The sequence below is a fragment of the Oryx dammah genome, unplaced genomic scaffold, assembly GCF_014754425.2.
Source record: "Oryx dammah isolate SB20612 unplaced genomic scaffold, SCBI_Odam_1.1 HiC_scaffold_18, whole genome shotgun sequence".
Lineage (NCBI taxonomy): Eukaryota > Metazoa > Chordata > Mammalia > Artiodactyla > Bovidae > Oryx > Oryx dammah.
In genome coordinates, this window is record NW_024070202.1 from 39478225 (window position 1) to 39497724 (window position 19500).

A 19500-nucleotide genomic window follows, 5' to 3' on the forward strand; every position below is an offset into this window, starting at 1 on the left:
AATGGCAACCCACTCCAGTATTCTTGTCTGGAAAATCCCATGGACGAAGGCGCCTGGCTATACTCCATGGTTACACCCCATGGGGTCACAAAGAGTCAGACACGACTAAGCAACTAACACACACATAGGCTCTAGAGCACAAGCACAATAATTATGGCACACAGGCCTAGTTGCTCCTTGCCACATGGGATCTCCCCAGATCAGGGATTGAACCTATGTTTCCTGCACTGGCAGACAGGTTCTTTACCACTGAGCTACCAGGGAAGTCCTAATTTAAAAAATTTTAAAACATATGTTCAACTAACATTTTTAAACTAAAAATTAGTAATGTGGTATTGAAAGACTTGGGGGCGTTACTAGCATTTGATTAAATGCTATTTCAGATAACATTTATTTCAATGCATTCTGAACATTAATTTCAGCAAATATTTTGCTGTCATTGTTCTACCTATATTTATAACCAGGATTTATTTACATGTATCACTAGTGAAAGGCTAAAAATATTTTATCTTCAGAAGATTTGAGTTCTTGTCTATTTAACTTCAGAGATTGTGTATATCATTTTCACACTGTATATCTGCATTACAAAACATGCAAAGGTTTGTATTTCTTTTTTTGTATTCCTTTAAAAAAATATTTACAAAATGATATGTTATATATTTTAAGATTATCAAGAGGCAAAAGTAAAACTGTAGAAATGTTTATATTTGTCTATACATGAACACACACACTATATCTTAGTATTAAATAGACATATATCTACGTATATAGTATCTAAGTATTAATTAGATATATATTTAAGTATCTAAGTATTACGAGAATACAGTGGTTTAGAGTTGCAACTCTGACTTCCTAGGTGAAAATGGTAGTTCTGACACTTGAAGTGCCTTGGGTAAATTCGTTCCACTTCAGTTTGCATTTACTTATTCATTTATTAATAATTTTAAATTGAGCTGCTACTGTTTGCAAAGCCCTATATAACATTCTAGGTATAGAAAATATAAACAGTGTCTCCTGTACTCAAATCATTTTCAATGTAGAGAAGAGACAGCTACATACCTAATAACAAATACAGTCATTTAAACACATACATATTAATATTAAAATATATAATGAAATGGGAATACAAATGTCAGCCTGGAAAATATGCATTGTTCATAAAGTTTTGAATTTGAGTTGAAACTTTAAGGATCTATTAAAAGAAAGTTTTCTTTATGCTTTCACTGCTGCTGCTGCTGCTGCTAAGTCGCTTCAGTCATGTCCGACTCTGTGCGACCCCATAGACGGCAGCCCACCAGGCTCCGCCATCCCTGGGATTCTCCAGGCAAGAACACTGGAGTGGGTTGCCATTTCCTTTTCCAATGCATGAGAGTGAAAAGTGAAAGTGAAGTCACTCAGTTGTGTCCAACTCTCAGCAACCCCATGGACTGCAGCCCACCAGGCTCCTCCATCCATGGGATTTTCCAGGCAAGAGTAGTAGAGTGGGGTACCATTGCTGAGGCCATATATCAACTCATAGACATATATATCTCTACTGTTCCACAGGAAAAATCTTTATCATTGACAAGCTTTCCATCTTCAAAGTTAAGTTGAGTCAATATAAACAAGATTTGTATCATATATAGTTGTTCATATTTGAGTACTATGGTAGAGATATGAAGGAAAAGTAAAAGGGGAGATGTGAAAATAGTATTTTAAAAGGGAAAAGGGAAAGTAAAAGGGAAAAGGCCTTGAAAGCTGAAGAAACTAGCAATGCTTTTTAAAAATTTGAAATTTAGCAAACTACCCATAATATTTAGAAATCTGACTTTAAGTGGTTTTACAGCTTTTCTAAATATTGGCTTCCAGAAAAAAAAAAAAATATATATATATATAATTATTAAAGCCTCTAAATTATAATATCTAAATATTTAAAAAAATTTAAGTATTTTAGTAAGGCACAATAACAAACTGAATACTTTGCAGGACTATTAACTTGATGCTTAGAAATAGGAAAGTTGATATGCAATTAACAATACAATGAATATGCAGTCAATCACAGTGCCTCAAAAGTTTTTAATTTCGGAGATTAAACTTTTGTTTTAAGAACTATAGTTTTATGTTTTGTTTTTTTAAGTGCCCTTTAGGCCCTATCCCAAATGTTATCTTATTAAACATTTATTTAAAAAAAGAATACAATGAATAGTCTAGTCTTTTCTCACCACAACAATATAAGAAATAAATAGCTTTTCAGTTTGGAATTTTTAGAAATTAGGTGGAAAAACCAATATCTTTGATGTTTTAATGACCACATTTATACTATGAACTAAAACAATTACTTCAGCTGACTCTCAGACAAAACTCTCCCTAGGGATAAACTAAAAGGAAAAGGAAATAATGAAATTTATAGTTCACCTTTATGCTCATTCACTTAAAATATCTAGATCTGGAAAATGAACATAAACAAAAATGGTTTAGCATGTGTTAATTTTCTCAAAATTCCCCATAAATGAAAATCAAGTTTGCATCTATTACAAAGGAATCTATATGCCATTTTTGTTTTGTTGCTGGTTTATTTGAGCTCAGGGCACTTCTAGGGACTAACAACCAGCTGGGTCTAAACAATGCCTGACTAAACTCTACGTCATCAATTCTAAACAGTCACACATTAAAATCCAGGAAATGTCTTGGGCCTCATTCATTACTACTTAAGTATTTTTAAATTCTAGAATCTTCCAAGCCAATCTCTTTGCAGCAGTTAAACCCCGATCCGTAGAGAGGTTATAAAAAAAATTAAGAATGAAGTGTTAGCCATCATGTTTTTGCAGTTTCCAGTACTCTTTTTTTTTTTTATACTTTTCCCTTTACAACTGAGGAAAACCAATCTTTGAAATATTCTGACAAAACATAATTATATTTTGTTATTCCTCTTTTTCCATGAGTGAGGTTGATTTCTATATTATCAAATTATTTTAAAAAAGTTTTCTGAAACATAGGGGAAGATTCAGTTATCCTTAGTCATATAAAAGATAAAAGTAATTTTCAGCAAAAATGTAAATGGGCCAAAATTACAGTAAAGCTATCTAGTTTATATGAATGGCCCAAACAAACAATAATAAGCAGTGGAATGTTCATTGTGTACAATGTTCGGCATGTTGGGAGAATGAGGCAGCTCCTCGGTGCCAGCAGTGTAATTCAAACTGCCAACATCATCAAACCACATTCCTGAGAGTCTTCAAAAATCATAAAACAGGGTTTTCCTCACATCACCCACTACCATACTTTCAACTTTGTCTAGTAAAAGTGATACAGAATTATTCAAAAAGGTACTATTACATTATTTTTTGAATAAATGTAAATAATTGTCTTAAATGATCAATTCATGGATATTTGGGTTTCAATACAAAATGATGTACTATTGAATAGTACATTTTATTTTTATATAACAGAAATATATATGCATGAATTATGTATACATGTATATATTTGCTTTTACAGGTGAGGGGGATACCACACCTACAATAGTCAATTTAGACCGTAAGTAATCCTTCAAAAGAATTGATTATATCTTAGTACCTATGTGTCATAAATGATGTGATTATTTACTTCCTAAAAATATCATTATATAAACTTCCATCATAAAAATAAGATGTTTTATTTGAACACTTTTTCCTGTGTGAATGTATAAAGGTATTACAAAGACAACTGCATGCTAAATATCAAAATTCATTGCTCTGTTAGAAAATGCTATATTAAACTTTGAAAAAGCATGTATAGTGCTTTTAACTTGGGGCAGAATATATCCAGTGGACCTTCACCATCCTTTAAACTAAATCAGGATGCTAAAGTTAGAAAGAATGAAACCAGAAGGCTGGAAAGTTATGCACTGTCTTTATCCTGCTCTATCTTTAAAGCTCTTTGCATTTTCTGTGAGGCAAAAGATGACACAATGTGAAAGGTTTAGTTAATCCTCAGTTTAGGAAAATCTAAACTGCATTTAGGAGCTGCTTGTATCACACATTTCTTGGGCTGAAGGAAGTTACTCAAATGTTTTGGTTTGAGAGACCACCTGCTATGTCCCAGGCTGAAGAAGCAAATGGAAATCTATTTTAGACCATGGACAAGAGTGGATAGGATAAAGCAAAGAACACTGGCGAGGGTCAGGAAAAAGTTTACTTCAAAGAGTCTGTGTTATATCATTTGGATATAATGACTTAAACATAAGTATGTCATTTGGATAAAATTTCAATTAAGATCACTTTGGTTAACACGTTGCAAAACAGTTCTACATTCTTACTATACAAATTCAGAAGTAATAAACCAAATATATATATATTTTCCCCCACTGAGGCTTTCCATTGATATTTAGGAAAAAAAAAAACACTGTAAATAGCATCATTCTGTTGTGTTGAGGTTGGTAAGGAAAATACAATTGCTGTTAGACCTGAAGAACTTGTACATAGAGAGCAAAGTCATTGTCAGTATGATGTCAGTTCTGCTGACCTTGAGTTGATTATCTTTTCTTTGTTATCTGTCTACTTAGATGAGGCAAGCAAACATTTTGGGTCTGATTTGGCACTGTAGTCACACTATTTACCTTTGATTTTTTCCAAAATGTTCTTCTGACACAATTACAGTAGTTACATTTGGGTAGTTATCGTCAAATGCTTAAGAGAGCTGAGAGGCACAGGTTGTTTCAAAATGTTTTGTCAAAATGTTGTTTGTTCCTCTTTTTAGATCCTGTAATATCTTGCGCCAAAACAAAACAATTGCGAGTTGTAAATGGAATCCCAACACGAACAAATGTAGGATGGATGGTTAGTTTGAAATACAGGTAATTATTAATAGACACAAATCATACATATTTGGATTGTTTGCAAATAGTTATATTCCCAGCAGTATGGCCTTATGCAGCCATGAAGGTTGTACCCTGCACAAGGCACCCATGTGAGGGGGACACAAGAGGGGCTAACCACATTCTGCTTGCCAAACATCCCTGGATTTTGCAGTTTGTGCCTCCAGAGATAGTGCTGTTTTAAATGTTTACAAAAGTCCCATATGTGTTGGCATTGTCCCTGATGTGAAATTTTAGTTCTTGTTAAGCAAAAGACAACTACACAGGAAACCTACTTATACCTTGATATAACCATGGTAGTTGTAATACTCATGTTAATTTCCCAATTAAGGATATTATGAGATTATTTTCTAACATATTTATGTACAGTCATAGCAAAACATTTATATTTGATTTTAATTTCTGACTTTTTCATTGTCATTCTAATGAAAAATGGCAATAATTTAAAATACTGGAAAAAAATAAAATAAAATACTGGAATATTCTATCATTAAGAAAAATATAAATTATACTGATAGTTGAACAGTCTTGAGATTATAATATTTGATATGCTAAGACATGTCTGTTGCTTAGTGTAAAAATCAATGCCATGTTCTATGTAAAATAGGTTTTCAAAATATATTATTTTACAAAATTAAGATTATTTAAGAAGTAAATACTGAAAATAGGAGCTAGCTTTAAAACCTGATCTTAGAACTTTCTCTATACTACACATATTATACTGTATGGTAATCAGAATGTTAAAATTTATTCTTTCTATATCTACCTCTATTGGAATGTCATCATGCAACATACCCCAAAGTGCACCCGAATTCTAGCCGCATTTTCCCTTGTTTTCAAGACACTCCATCCATGTTTCTCCCTCTGCCCTTTGTGCTGTTTGTTGGTGCTTTCTTCCTCCATATTTTATGCCTACAAAATTTTTATTCTTTAAATACAAACTGAATATCTCCTTTTTTTTTTTTTTTCTAAACTTTCCCTGTTTCTTTAACTCTAGCCTCCTAGAATTTAGGAATAAAATTCATTTTTACTATAATTAAATCACAGTGACATTAAAGTAAAATAGAGACAACTTGAAACTGGTTATTTTTCTTTCAATGAATAAGTCAGTTCTTAATAAGCATGAAGTTTATATTCTTTAGACACCAAGTAGAAAATGACCTAGAGTTCCCTTAGTGTGTCTTTTTTTCAAGGAGTAACTCATCAATTTTTATAAATCTTTATGCTGATAATTGTAGGGTAGTAACTAAAATAGAATTATGAAACTCACCAGAATATTAAAGTTAATCATGCAATGTGAAAACATAATGAAGGCTATAAAATTTGAGGGTGGTATTTTCTTTACTGTAGAAAAATTTCCAATAATCTACATCTTTGAGCTAATTAGAGGATCTCTGCAAATCTCATTACTCCAGAAGAAAAGGCAAATACTTTTGAATTTATTCTTACTCATAGGAGACTTCCTTTTGAAGTCGCCATCTTTGGAAAAGTAGGTGAAACTGTTTTTCACCAGATCAGTATAGTATAAACTTTTTTTAAAAAGTATTCCTTTCCTTTTAAATCTAAGTTTTTAGTAACAGCAGCTGTTTATCTATTCTTCCAAAACTCATAGAGAGGAATAGAAACTAAAACTCTCTATATATTCTTATCCTCCTGTGTGGTATAGGCCATAAATAAATGTTGTCTTAGTCTGGGAATATTATTCTATTACTCTCTGAAGCACTGAACATCTGTACTCTTTGGAAATGTAAATTTTGAGTAGTTGTACTTTTTCCCATGTGTTTGCCAAAAAAGAATACATTTACAGATTTTGGATATCATCAAATAAATATTCTAGTATTTATTATTCTTCACAAATATATTATAATTTCCTAGATGATATATCTTGAAAAACTTTTAATTTGATAAGTAAAATGTTATATTGTTGATATTAATCTGGACAAACAAATTTACTCAGTTATATCCTAAGTTAACATATTAGAACAGTTAACATATCAGAACTAAATAATGGTAATGAAAGAAGCAAATAGTGCATAAATATTGTATATGGTTACCACAAGATGGTTTTCAGAATTTAAATAAAAACTCAAATTTGTCATTTTCATAATCAAACACTGAATTTAAATTAGGTCTAATAATCCTATATTTATAGCACATACTTTCTCTTATAAGGATAGACTACACACATGGGAACATGTGTTTGGTAATGGATCACTAAAGTTGATTGTATAAAATTATAATCACATTATGAAAAACCAGTTCTAATGCTACATCATCAAGTATCATCCTTCTGATAAAAAATACTCATTTTATTCTATTTCGGTTAATATCTACAGTTTCCTCTCAATGTGTTTATGCTTAACAAATGGAGCCATAGGTTTTGCATTAATTGGCAAGCACTCTTTCTGTACAGATGTTACTTGTTTTTCTTTCCTCTTTCTTTTAGAAATAAACATATCTGCGGAGGATCATTGATAAAGGAAAGTTGGATTCTTACTGCAAGACAGTGTTTCCCTTCTCGGTAAAGTGAAACCAATATTTGTTTTAAGCATTTAAAAATATGTATGGCTTCCTCCTAGATTCCCCCTAGAATGTATATTCATTTAACAGACATTCACCAGCATAGGGTGAACAAATTAATTTATTTTTTATTTTAGATTTAGCTTATGAAACTGACTTAATTAATACTTATTTATGAGTACTACTTCTGTCTACCTCTTTCCACGATTAGCACTACTCTCATTTGGGAGAAAATTTTGCTAGACTTATGTTAATAATTTTTACCCTAACCTCCTTCTTGAATTCTATATTTCTAGATAGAAATTCTTTTTCTGAATTAGCAACAAGCTTCTTTCAGTCCTCACTTCTTTCTTATGTAGAGCCAGCCTCAGAATAATACTGAGAATGATTTTCAGAGTAAATTAGCCTAAGGAAAAGATAAGGAGATAGCATTTGTTAGCTTACTTCTCGATTCTCATCAAGATTATACTGATTTTGTTAGTATAAATCTTCAGTTCAGTTCAGTCACTCAGTCGTGTCCAACTCATAAGCCAAACATATATACCTTTGAGATAAAAAGGAAAACTTGCAATAAATTATAATTCTTGTAATATGCTTTACCTAAGAATTTTTCATAAATGACCAACTCTCTAGCAAGAATAAGCAAGTTGAAAAAATAGCTATTTAGAATTTCAGCAATTTAAAGGCTCTTCTTGCTTATATGTTCTTGTAGTATTCAGAATCTTCCAATAAAAAAAATGTTGCTCTTTATTATACTTTAAACTTTAAATTTAGGTTATTTATCTGCCCCTGTAAGCTAATATAACAATACATATAAATAATATTGCATAATTTAAAGTTATATTTTAATTTTTTACTTAGAAACAAAGACTTGAAAGATTATGAAGCTTGGCTTGGAATTCATGATGTCCATGGGAGAGGAGACGAGAAACGCAAACAGGTTCTAAATGTTACCCAACTGGTATATGGGCCTGAAGGATCAGATCTGGTATTACTGAAGCTTGCTAGGTTAGTTCCTTTAGATAGTTTCATATTTTTAACATACACTTGAATGGTTGAAACCTTTTCTTCAACTATGTGGTTACTCTTTCTCTCTCATGTAAATATATCATAAAGCATATGTCACATATCATATATGTGTGTATGTGTGTATATGCATACAGAGGCAAAGAGAGTGGCATTTTCAAATTGTTCATATGTGAATAAATGAAATTGGGCCAACAATATGGTTATTCTGCTCTAAAACCAAGCTTAGTGAGCAATTATATGGTAACTTAACAGGTAAAATAATGATTTAAAAATAGCAATGACCATTTACTCAAATATTTTCAAATAAATATTCATTTCTCTACTACCTATTTGAAGCAAAATTGTTTATTCTTTCTAAATGAAGTATTTAAACTTTCACACTACATTTTAATATGTTTATGTTGTGCTGAATCCAATCAAAGGTACTTACCATTATATTTTCTTTTTTCAGGGCTGCTATTTTGGATGATTTTGTTAGTACAATTGATTTACCTAATTATGGGTGCACAATTCCTGAAAAAACCACTTGCAGTGTTTATGGCTGGGGCTACACTGGATGTAAGCTATTTTAAAAAAGATAAAGCAATATCATATTTATTTTACAAAAATTTTTTTAATTGTTTATTTTTTCACTTTACCCTATGCTCATTAACCATACATATTTTGCACCATTCCAGTGATCAACTCAGATGGCCTACTACGAGTAGCACATCTCTATATTATGGGGAATGAGAAATGCAGCCAATATCATCAAGGGAAGGTGACTCTGAATGAGTCTGAAATATGTGCTGGAGCTGAAAATATTGTATCAGGACCATGTGAGGTAAAAAAAGTGGGATTTAAAAATAAGTAACATGTGGTAGATAGCATATTTTTTCCTGTTTATAATTTTTTTCTATTTTTCTCAAATAAGAATCGTACATCTGCCTATCGTAAGAGAGAGGAATTGGAAAATATAACCTTTATTATTCCTGTATATCTCTTTTAGCTAAACAGTCAACAATCCATGTTTCATTAGCAGCAAACTAAGATGCCATTCATCTCTCAAATAGCAAGAAATTAATACAGCCAAAACTCTAAGAGAAAGCTGTTCAAATTAGAAGTGTCCAACGTGCGGTTTGATACCATAGCTTGCATTTTTTAAAATGTTTTTCTAAATTTATCTGATCTTCCCAAATTGTAACTTAACTCTATTAATTTTAGTCAGAGATCCATGCTTGGTTTTAAACCTTTAAATGTGTTTTTGGTTAAGCCAGTGTGTGTGTGTGTGTGTGTGTGTGTGTGCACGCGCGCATGTGTGTGTGTGCGTGTGTGTGTGCGTGTACGCTTCTATTTTAAAAAACCAGAAGGTCAAAGTTTGTGACTTTAAGAGTTTGGACATTTTCATTTCTTAGGCAACTGTTCTTTCTACTTGGCAGTGTTCCTATCCCTATTTAACATAAACAAGCTGTTAAACTGCTATTTTAGATGTATTTTCAATTCAAGAGACAAGTTCTCCAACCTTATGTGTAGTAAAATATGGAATGAGTTCAGTAATAGTGAAATATCTTTTGAGTTTTAGGAAAATACCCTATTTATGGAGCATAAATTTGTATTGAAGTACATATGTTTTGTATATATTGCTTTGAGATTTTATCTTTGAAAATAAAATAAAACATTTTTAAGTTAAAAAAAAGTTTAAATTGCTTGAAAATAATATGATTAGAAACTGATTATGTGTTTATAACCACTTTGGAATTTGGTGTTTTTTGTTCCAGTAAATCTAACATCACTAAGCCTATTATAACAAATGAAAATTTACTAGGAATATTTTTTATCTATTTGTTTATTTATTCCCCAAAGAGCTCTATAAATACAAAAATGTTGAGCTAAACCAAGTCTTTGAGATAGTTAGGAAGTTTACACTTATTCAAGTCCTACTGCCAATATTACTTTGACAACTGCTCTTCTGGATAGCCTGTAGTCTGGTTTATCATCTATTTACTCTTAGATTCCTAACTTTAGCACTGAAAAATTTATCATATTATCACATATTTGCTATTTTTTATCTATTTACTTCAAATTGATTCAGCCACTTCTTAAAAATGCTTAATTTTTTTACATCACTGTTATTTGAAATGATAATTTAATCACCAAACCACTGAAATCTAAACACTTGAAAAAGATATCTCTTAAACATTTGTAGGATAGCAATAGCATCACATATAGTGAAAGTCTCTAAAAATGTAATTGACTTGAACAATTTGTATCAGTGAACACTGGTGCATTAATTTAAAAACCAGATAAATTCATGTGGCAGAGTTTAATTAAGTCTTTTTTTAAAAAAATCACTGGAATATAGTTGCTTTATAATGTTGTGTTAATTTCTGCTGTACAGCAGTGTCAACCAGTTATATGTATGCATATATCCCCTTTTATTTTTAATTAAAAAATTAACCCCTACTCTTTATTGAATGCTTAGTTTAGTTTCTAATCGTTTGCTACTATTAGCAGAGCTATCCCTCTTGGCTCAGATGGTAAAGAATCCACCTGTGTTTAAGGAGACCTGGGTTCGATCCCTGCATTGAGAAGATCCCCTGGAGGAGGGCATGGCAACCCACTCCAGTATTCTTGCCTGGAGAATCCCCATGGACAGAGGAGCCTGGTGGGCTACACCCCTTGGGGTTGCAAAGAGTTGGACATGACTAAGAGACTAAGCACACAGCATAACTGATATTCCTATAGAGAAATCTTTTTGCATGTGTCTGAATCATAAGTTCTTTAGGATAGATTCTTAACATGGAATGACAACATTAAAGCAAAGTTAGATAATTTACACATTCTGTCAAATTGCCCTCAAAAGTTTATATCAATTATTCTTCTGGAAACACTATATGAAAAAGAAATCCCCTTTTCCCATTGCTAAGACTCAGTATCATCAATTTTCAATATTTTGGTACAAATGAAGAAGTGAAAGTGTTAGTCACTCAGTTATGTCCGACTCTTTATGACCCCATGGACTGTAGCCCTCTGTCTATGGAATTCTCCAGGCAAGAATACTGGAGTGGGTAGCCATTTCCTCTCCAGGGTATCTTCCTGATCCAGGGATCAAATCCAGAATTCCTGCATTGCAGGCAGATTCCTTACTGTCTGAGCTCCAGGGAAGCCAGTTCAAAATTTATCTCACTTTTGTTTAATCAGATTTTATTGCTCACACATTTAAGCATCTGTTCCTGTTTTCATCATACTTTCTAATTACTTTTTCATTCATTTTCAAATTTATCTGTTAAGTCATTTGTCTTTTTCAAATTGATTTGTAGGAGTTTCAAATGTTCTTTCAATCTGTGGCTTTATTTGAACATTGTTTATGATGAATTTTGGCATTCAGAAGACTTTCACTTCATTGCACTTTTTTGTGTGTTATTTATTCATTTATTTTTAATTGAAGGAATCTGCTATAAGTATACATATATCCCTACTCACCCCTCCCCATCCAACTCCTCTAGGTAATCACAGAGCGCCAAGCTAAGTTCCCTGTGCTCTACAGCAGCTTCCTACTAGCTGTCAATCTTACACATGGTAGTGTGTGTATGTCAACTCTGCTCTCTCAATTTGTCCCATCCTCTTTCCCCTGCTGTGTCCACAAGTCCCTTCTGGACATCTGCATCAAGTCTCTTTGAATAAACTGTTTTCCTTAGGATTTTATCTTCTGTGTCACCCCCACCTTGATTTTATCTATCATAGAATGTTGATAGCTCTCTTCTTTCCACTTGGATTACAGAATTAAATTTTGCAGTAGTTTAGTTTATCTCATCACTGTTGGGAGAAAATGAAGATACTCCCAAGCACTCTTCTAGATACAAAGATGCCAAAAGTCAGTCACTACAATCCCAGGAGGCTACATGGCACAAAAAAAGTAATGCAGCACATTTTAATGATGACATATAACAATGTGTATAAACATAAGGTCTATATTTAAAAATATACATGCAAATCCTTTTATCAATCTACTCATCTTTCATCTATCACTTATGAAGATATGATTATACAACAGAGTTACCATACAAGCTTTCCACAAAGACTAAGAAGAATATAAATATAACTCTGTTAACTACTAATACTAACAGTAAGTGCAGGAACATTCCTTCTTTAGGCCCAGAAAAGCAATTTCTAAACAGTAAATAGAATTATTTTACTACCTACAAGTTTTTGTTTAACTTGTTAAAATCATTTTGGGGGCAGGGTTGAGGGAAGGGAAGAAATTAGATAAAAGTTAATGTGGCTTAATCATTTAAACTGTATGATTACAGGTGAGGTTTTTTTTGATACTGTATTTGTCTATATTTTCTATATTGAACATACTCAGAACACCAGAAGAAAACCAGAATGAATATAAAATCTACTTTCTTAAAAAGCTATCAGTGGTTATGTATTAATTAGTCTGCATGGAACACAAGCAAAAACCACTTTAAAACATGAGTGACTATTTTAGAAAAGACAAATCATTCTTAAATGATTACTACACATGATAGAACACTTTTGAACCTTTGTACTTATCTCAGTCTTGAGTTGTCTAATAGAAAGACAACCAATGGTTTAGTACATCAATTGAATGTCTTCATATTTTAGTTGAAGTTATTCTCTTTTTTACATATATATATTTGAGATATAAATTGATAGATGAAATGTTAATGATTTGTTAATTTTTATTTCTAAGATAACACTTTGTTGTTATTATTGCGTGTCTTCTTCCTAGGGAGATTATGGTGGCCCACTTGTTTGTGAACAACATAAAATGAGAATGGTTCTTGGTGTCATTGTTCCTGGTCGTGGCTGTGCCATTCCAAATCGTCCTGGTATTTTTGTCCGAGTGGCATATTATGCAAAATGGATACACAAAATTATATTAACGTATAAGGCACCACAGTCGTAGCTGGTATAACTGTCTGAAACTTAAAAGAACACAAATCTCTTTTACATGAAGATTTTGGAGTACATGGAATTAAAATGTAACTTAAAAATCCTGAGTCAACTACTCGAGTGTCATGTTTGTTAAGATACTCATTAATATTTATGGGCGTTTGCTGTTTGTCAGTGTTATTTTGTAAATGTTGAAGTGAATTAAGGTACATGCAAGTGTAGTAACATATCTCCTGAAGATACTTGAATGAACTAAAAAATGCAAAGGTATAATTGCTGGATGCTAAAGATATAATGGAAAAAATCAATTAATTTCTCTCAGCTGCTTTCCAAGGTTAGTTTCATAATAATAAATAAACCATAAGTTAAACATTATTTCAACCTCATAAAAAAATTTACATCTTGTGTCCTTAAACTGTAACTCTGTATTAAATTATATTACCTTTAATATGCTATACATTATAGTTCAGTCATTCCTCCTCGTCGTGTATCCTGTAATACTGGTACATATACTTTTTACAAAAACATATACCTGTATGCAAATACATGGGTACACATGTGCATACACTACAGTTCAAACTGTGGTGTATCTAATGTAATCCCTAAAGATTCTGAAATTGTATATTTATAGTTTTTCCTTAAGAAAAATATAAAAAAATTCTAAAGACTAGTAGGAATATTAAGGAAAAGTGCAAGATAGAAGTGACTAGATCATCCTCCATATAACCTGCAGATGACCTCTACTCCTTGGCAATTGAGGTGTGGTCACGACACACAAAGCTAAATAACACCTAACCTAGGTGCTTACATATATTTATTATCCAAGTTATTTTAGATAGTTCCTAATTCTTAAAGGGAATAGGCTATTTGTTTATTAGTATTCTTTCTTTCAAATTTAGGGACACTTATTTATGCAAGGTATTTTTAGATCTTTTTTCCTAAAGTAGTTAAAAGAGTGAGAGATAACTAATTGAAATTTAAAAGTATTTGGTCCTTAAGATGTATTTAAGGATGTTAAGTCTAAGACTTGCTGCTGTGATTGGCTTCTTTCTCATCTTCTTTAACTTAAAAAGAAATATTTAAGAGGAAAATTCCCATGTCTCTAAAATTTGTAAATAGCCTTTTACCAAATTATGCATTAAAATATATAATGAAGAAAGAAATAAAAATAACTTTGTCTATCTGGAGATCTTTTAGTCTAATAAAACTTTACAGTAAAGGAAAAAATGTAAAAGGAAAGGAACTAGTTTCTCTAAACTCTGTATTCAATTATTTTTTAAAGTACAGTTAAATCTGCTGAATGAGGTATTTTATCAAAATACCTTTGTTTTATCTTAGTTAATTTTACATAGATCTTTCCTAATGCATGGGAAATTTCAGATTTTGTATTCTGTATGATAATAACCAGACCATATTTATTACTATATTAGTCATGACTAGCTAAAGATCATGTATTTGTCAAGAAATGAGATAACAAAGAGTAATTATTATATGTTCTGAAGTTTCACAAAATATTCCTATATAAAAATTCTTTAAAAACATAATTATTTGAATAGTTTCAATCTAGTATGTCCATTTCTCTAGCTTCTTTCTTTTGGATGATCTCAATTAAGGCCAGGGATCCAAATGACACTCTAAAAATTCCAGAAGACACTGTTCAATCTTGAGTAAAATGGTTTTAATTTTACTCAAGAACTTAGTTCAGATTATGGGCGGCAAATCCAAAATTATTTTCAAAATTGTGCCATTTTCTTTATTTTTTGTAATAATATATGTGCTGGTATCAAGAAACAGTGAAAATGAAGAGAAATCCAACAAGTTGCTAGTACATATCAGTGTATCTGATTGTATTTTTCTCTCCCTTACATAATATACCATTATAATCAAACAGAAATTTCCAAGGTAAATTGTCTAGATATTAAAGTATTTTTCAGTTTCTTCTTGCTAAATGACAAAATTTTATTGTCACATATTAATGGTATTTGTAAAACACTTACTAAATTGCAATTCTTTTAAATACTCACATTTTAAAATATTTTTTTATGTCTTTTCCTCTAAATTTCCACTGAGGGATAGAGATGACATAGATAACAAAATGAAGCTAACTTTATAGACATTTTGAACTCAGCATTTTCCATTTTATTAAAGGATAAAACAAGACTACCAATAACTATCAGACATGTGTAAAAAGCAGTCCTTTCTCTGGGAGTTTCCTTTTTATAGGAGATTGATGGAATAGATATAAAAGCAAGATGAACAAGACCCATGCTATTTTAGGTGGTGCAATGGGGAATAACCGTGTCATTTTTCTCTGGTGAAAAATACTATTTCCTGGGCATTCTTTTTTCTTAATAAAAAATAAAAAATCCAATTTATGGAAAAATCCATTTCATTTGAGTCATGGAAAAAAGAATCTTTAAATTAGAAGTTTTCAATGATATTTTTATTTTGGCTGTTTGAATAATGGTTATGTGCTGTTATAATTGTGGACATTTTCTTATGTCTACCAGGAATAGTAATGTAAAATTAAAATATTTGTCATAATGCCTCTGCCGTGCAGAAGGAATGATAATCCTTTTGTGTATTTCTTTAATTTTATTGTAAAATGTGTAATGACTGTTACCTATCTGCTGTGGGCAGGTCCTCAGTAAAATGGTTTATATTGAGTGAATCTCTAGTATTAACAGGCTCTTGCTTGCTATCTAAGTGTTTCAAACTATGGGAAATGTGAGACACTGTAGGGCAAGAAAAATAACAATAATGACATGTGATAACAAAATTATATTTCACTTATTCCTGTGAATATTTCTTGTTGGTACCAATGGTACTGTAGAAAGTGAATATTATAGCCACAACATTCTCTTGAAAAAAACACTGTCAAGAAATAAGAAATTGCTGTCAGGAATTTTCTTTCTTTTTCTAAACATTAAAAAAAAAAAAATACTGGCTTTGCAATATAGGGATCATGCAGTGAAGAATTTTAATAAACTCACACTAAAAATATTTTAAATTGGCATAAGTCCAAAAAAGAACTACTTTCAATCAATTATATCCCATATTTATAGACAAACTCATTTGAGAAATAAAGTTAATTTGAATGTGAGATATAATCTTTATGTAAATAAATTATGTTTCCTAATAAAATCCAAAAGAACTTATCTTTCAATATTCAACTGAATTTTGAACTAAGAATTTGGTAGTATAAAAAAAGTTAAAATTCTCTAGACCCTATAAATATTGACAGTGTGATTTTCAGTAGGTTCACTTCCATTTGCACAGAAAGTTTCTGTCTTTAGGAAACTGAAAATGGAATACTGTGGATGTTATTACTGTTTGTCTTGTATGTAAATAGGAAATAGATAAGCTGCCTATTGGGTGGTATAGCCGGATGCTTACCCAAAGGGGAACACTGTGGTTATGACATGTATATAAATTTTCTGTAGTTAATAAAGTTGTTATTTTTATAACCATGCTTATTATTATTAATAAAATATTTTATCAAAATGCTCTCCTCATTTTAGTTATATAAGTAGACATATTTGAATCTGCTCTGGGGTTAATGCAGAAAAACAAACAACAGTGATCTCATTGACAGAAATTATATATGCTTAATTGCAAGAAAGATCATATAACATGTGTATAGAACTAAGACAAAAGCTATTATTGTGTTACAATTACTATCTATGGTAATATCAGTGATCTTCAGTAAACTGTTAATTTCTATGGACTTCAATTTCTTCCACTGCAAAATATAATTATTCATTCTTCATATTTGCTAGAGTGATGCCATGATACAAGTTGTCATGAATGATCACCTGAATTCGTTTACCATGTTACTATATATTACAAAGGGTATTATAAGTCAATTCATTTCTTTAGAATTTATCTTCAATGTATACATTAAATTCAGAATAAATATGAATCAAATTCACTCTTTTCATTCAAATTGGAAGCAAAATTGGAAGAACTAATTATCAATTGATCTAACCAAAAAGAATTCTATAACACCACTGACTATTTCAAGTTATATTATACTATCTCTCCCTCAAAAAGGTTGCTCTACCAATTTTTCTGGCATAAATACTCATCTCAAGTGATGATTAATATATCTAATTCTAGAGCCCATTATAAAATATTTAATCTTTTTAATGGTTATGATCCAAGTAGAATATATGTATTCACTCATTTTTGGTGTCAATAAGAACATTTCAAATGTATATATTGTTAATATTTCTAATTTTTAATTTTTTCTCACTATTTTCTAAAATTCCATTTCATCCTAAACCTGTATTGTGCTATTTTAAGTAGAATAGTCCAGGAAAGCTCCTTTGAGAGATGGTATTATAATAGGATACTCAGTGAAGTGAGAGAGCAAGTGAGAAAACTGTGATAATATCTGGGGTCTGAGAAGGAAAACGTGGACCATATTTTTGCTGGCTTCTTAATATAATGTATTTATTTACTCTTACAAATTATAATGCTTTAATTAGTCACCATTTGTCAGTGTCCTGAATAGAATCACCTTGGTTTGCAATTCCTCAGTGTTTTAATCCAGGAGTTTTATTGCCATTCTATTCCATTAGAACTTCCCCGGGGTAGCTCAGACGGTAAAGCATCTGCCTACAATGCGGGAGACCCAGGTTCAGTCCCTGGGTTGGGAAGATGCTCTGGAGAAGGGAATGGCACCCCACTCCAGTACTCTTGCCTGGAAAATCCATGGATGGAGGAGCGTGGTCGGCTACAGTTTATAGGGGTGCAAAGAGTCGGACATGACTGAGCGACTTCACTTTCTTTCCTTCATTCCATTATTACCGTGCACAGGCACCATCCTTAATCTACACAGTTCTGGATGTGCTTTCCATATCATTTCACCAAGTTACACCACTTTCGTGTATAACATATTAAAAGTCTTATTTTAGCCAGTATAAATTTTTATTTTGGCTCATGAATTTGCAACTATCTCAATTGCATGTATTGTTTGGGAAAGCTGTTTTTAAAAGTATTAATAACTTTAAGATAAAACTATATTTAAGGTAATTCGGAAACATTTTATAGTACTATGAAGAACGGGCTTCCCAGGTGGCTCAATGAGTAAAGAACCCGCCTACAATGCAGGAGACGCGGGAGATGTGGGTTCTGTGGCAGGCTACAACCCATAGGATCCCAGAGTCGGACACGACTGAAGCGACTGAGCATGCGCGCACAAACGCACTCTGAAGAGCAAGTTTTTTTTTCCCCCCTCATGGTGTCTTTATCTGGTCACGGAATGACTTCAGATGTATTCCTTCCCTTTCAATTTTTGAGAATAATTTAAGCAGGGTAAGTGTTAACTGTTTGAATGTTTGGTAGACTTCACGTGCGAAGCCATCTGGTCTTAGACCTTTCTTTGTTCAGATGTTGATTTTTCTTACTGAGTCATAGTCATTACTGGTAACTGATCTGTACGTCTTTTCTATTTCTTCCTGATTCAGTCTTGTGAGATTGTCTGTTTCTTGGAATTTATCCATTTTTTTAGGTTGTGCATTTTTGGGGGCATATAATTGTTCATAGTAATCTCTTACTGTTTGTATTTCTGTGGTATTTCTGGTAACTTTCCTTTTTTATTTCTGATTGCATTGATTTGGAAAAATCATTATGTTTCTCTTCATGAATCTTGTTATTCATTGTCCAGTTGCTGAGTTGGATCCGACTCTTTGGGACCCCATGTACTGCAGCACTCCAGGCTTCCCTGTCCTTCACTGTCTCCTGGAGTTTGCTGGTGGCTCAGAGGTTAAAGCGCCTGCCTGCAAATGCGGGAGACCTGGGTTCGATCCCTGGGTCGGGAAGATCCCCTGGAGAAGGAAATGGCAACCCACTCTAGTATTCTTGCCTGGAGAATCCCATGGACGGAGGAGCTTGGTGGGCTACAGTCCATGGGGTCGCAAAGAGTTGGACACGACTGAGCAACTTCACTCACTCACTCAATGTCCACTTGAGTCAGTGATGCCATCCAACCATCTTATTCTCTGTCACCACCTTCACTTCCTGCCCTCAGTTTTCCCAGGATCATGGTTTCTTCAAATGAGTCAGCTCTTCCCATCAGGTGGCCAAAGTATTGGAGCTTCAGCATCAGTCTTTCCAAAGAATATTCAGAGTTTATTTCCTTTAGGATTGATTGGTTTGATATCCTTGCTGTCCAAGGGACTCTTAAGAGTCTTCTCCAGCACCAGAGTTTGAAA

The 19500-nt window shown here is 32.2% G+C and overlaps 1 protein-coding gene across 2 annotated transcripts in view; it reads left to right on the top strand.

The window, feature by feature from the left end:
• The window catches only part of HGF (hepatocyte growth factor), an 84888-nt gene extending 68102 nt beyond the window's left edge, over positions 1 to 16786 (top strand). For both annotated transcript variants that reach the window (XM_040260728.1, XM_040260729.1), the window contains 7 exons: positions 3478 to 3516; positions 4717 to 4813; positions 7281 to 7355; positions 8216 to 8362; positions 8835 to 8941; positions 9061 to 9206; positions 13119 to 16786. In XM_040260728.1, coding sequence (XP_040116662.1) covers positions 3478 to 3516; positions 4717 to 4813; positions 7281 to 7355; positions 8216 to 8362; positions 8835 to 8941; positions 9061 to 9206; positions 13119 to 13295 — 788 coding nt within the window. In that variant the 3' untranslated portion in view covers positions 13296 to 16786. The remainder of the gene's footprint in view (positions 1 to 3477; positions 3517 to 4716; positions 4814 to 7280; positions 7356 to 8215; positions 8363 to 8834; positions 8942 to 9060; positions 9207 to 13118) is intronic.
• Positions 16787 to 19500: the final 2714 nt, after the last annotated feature.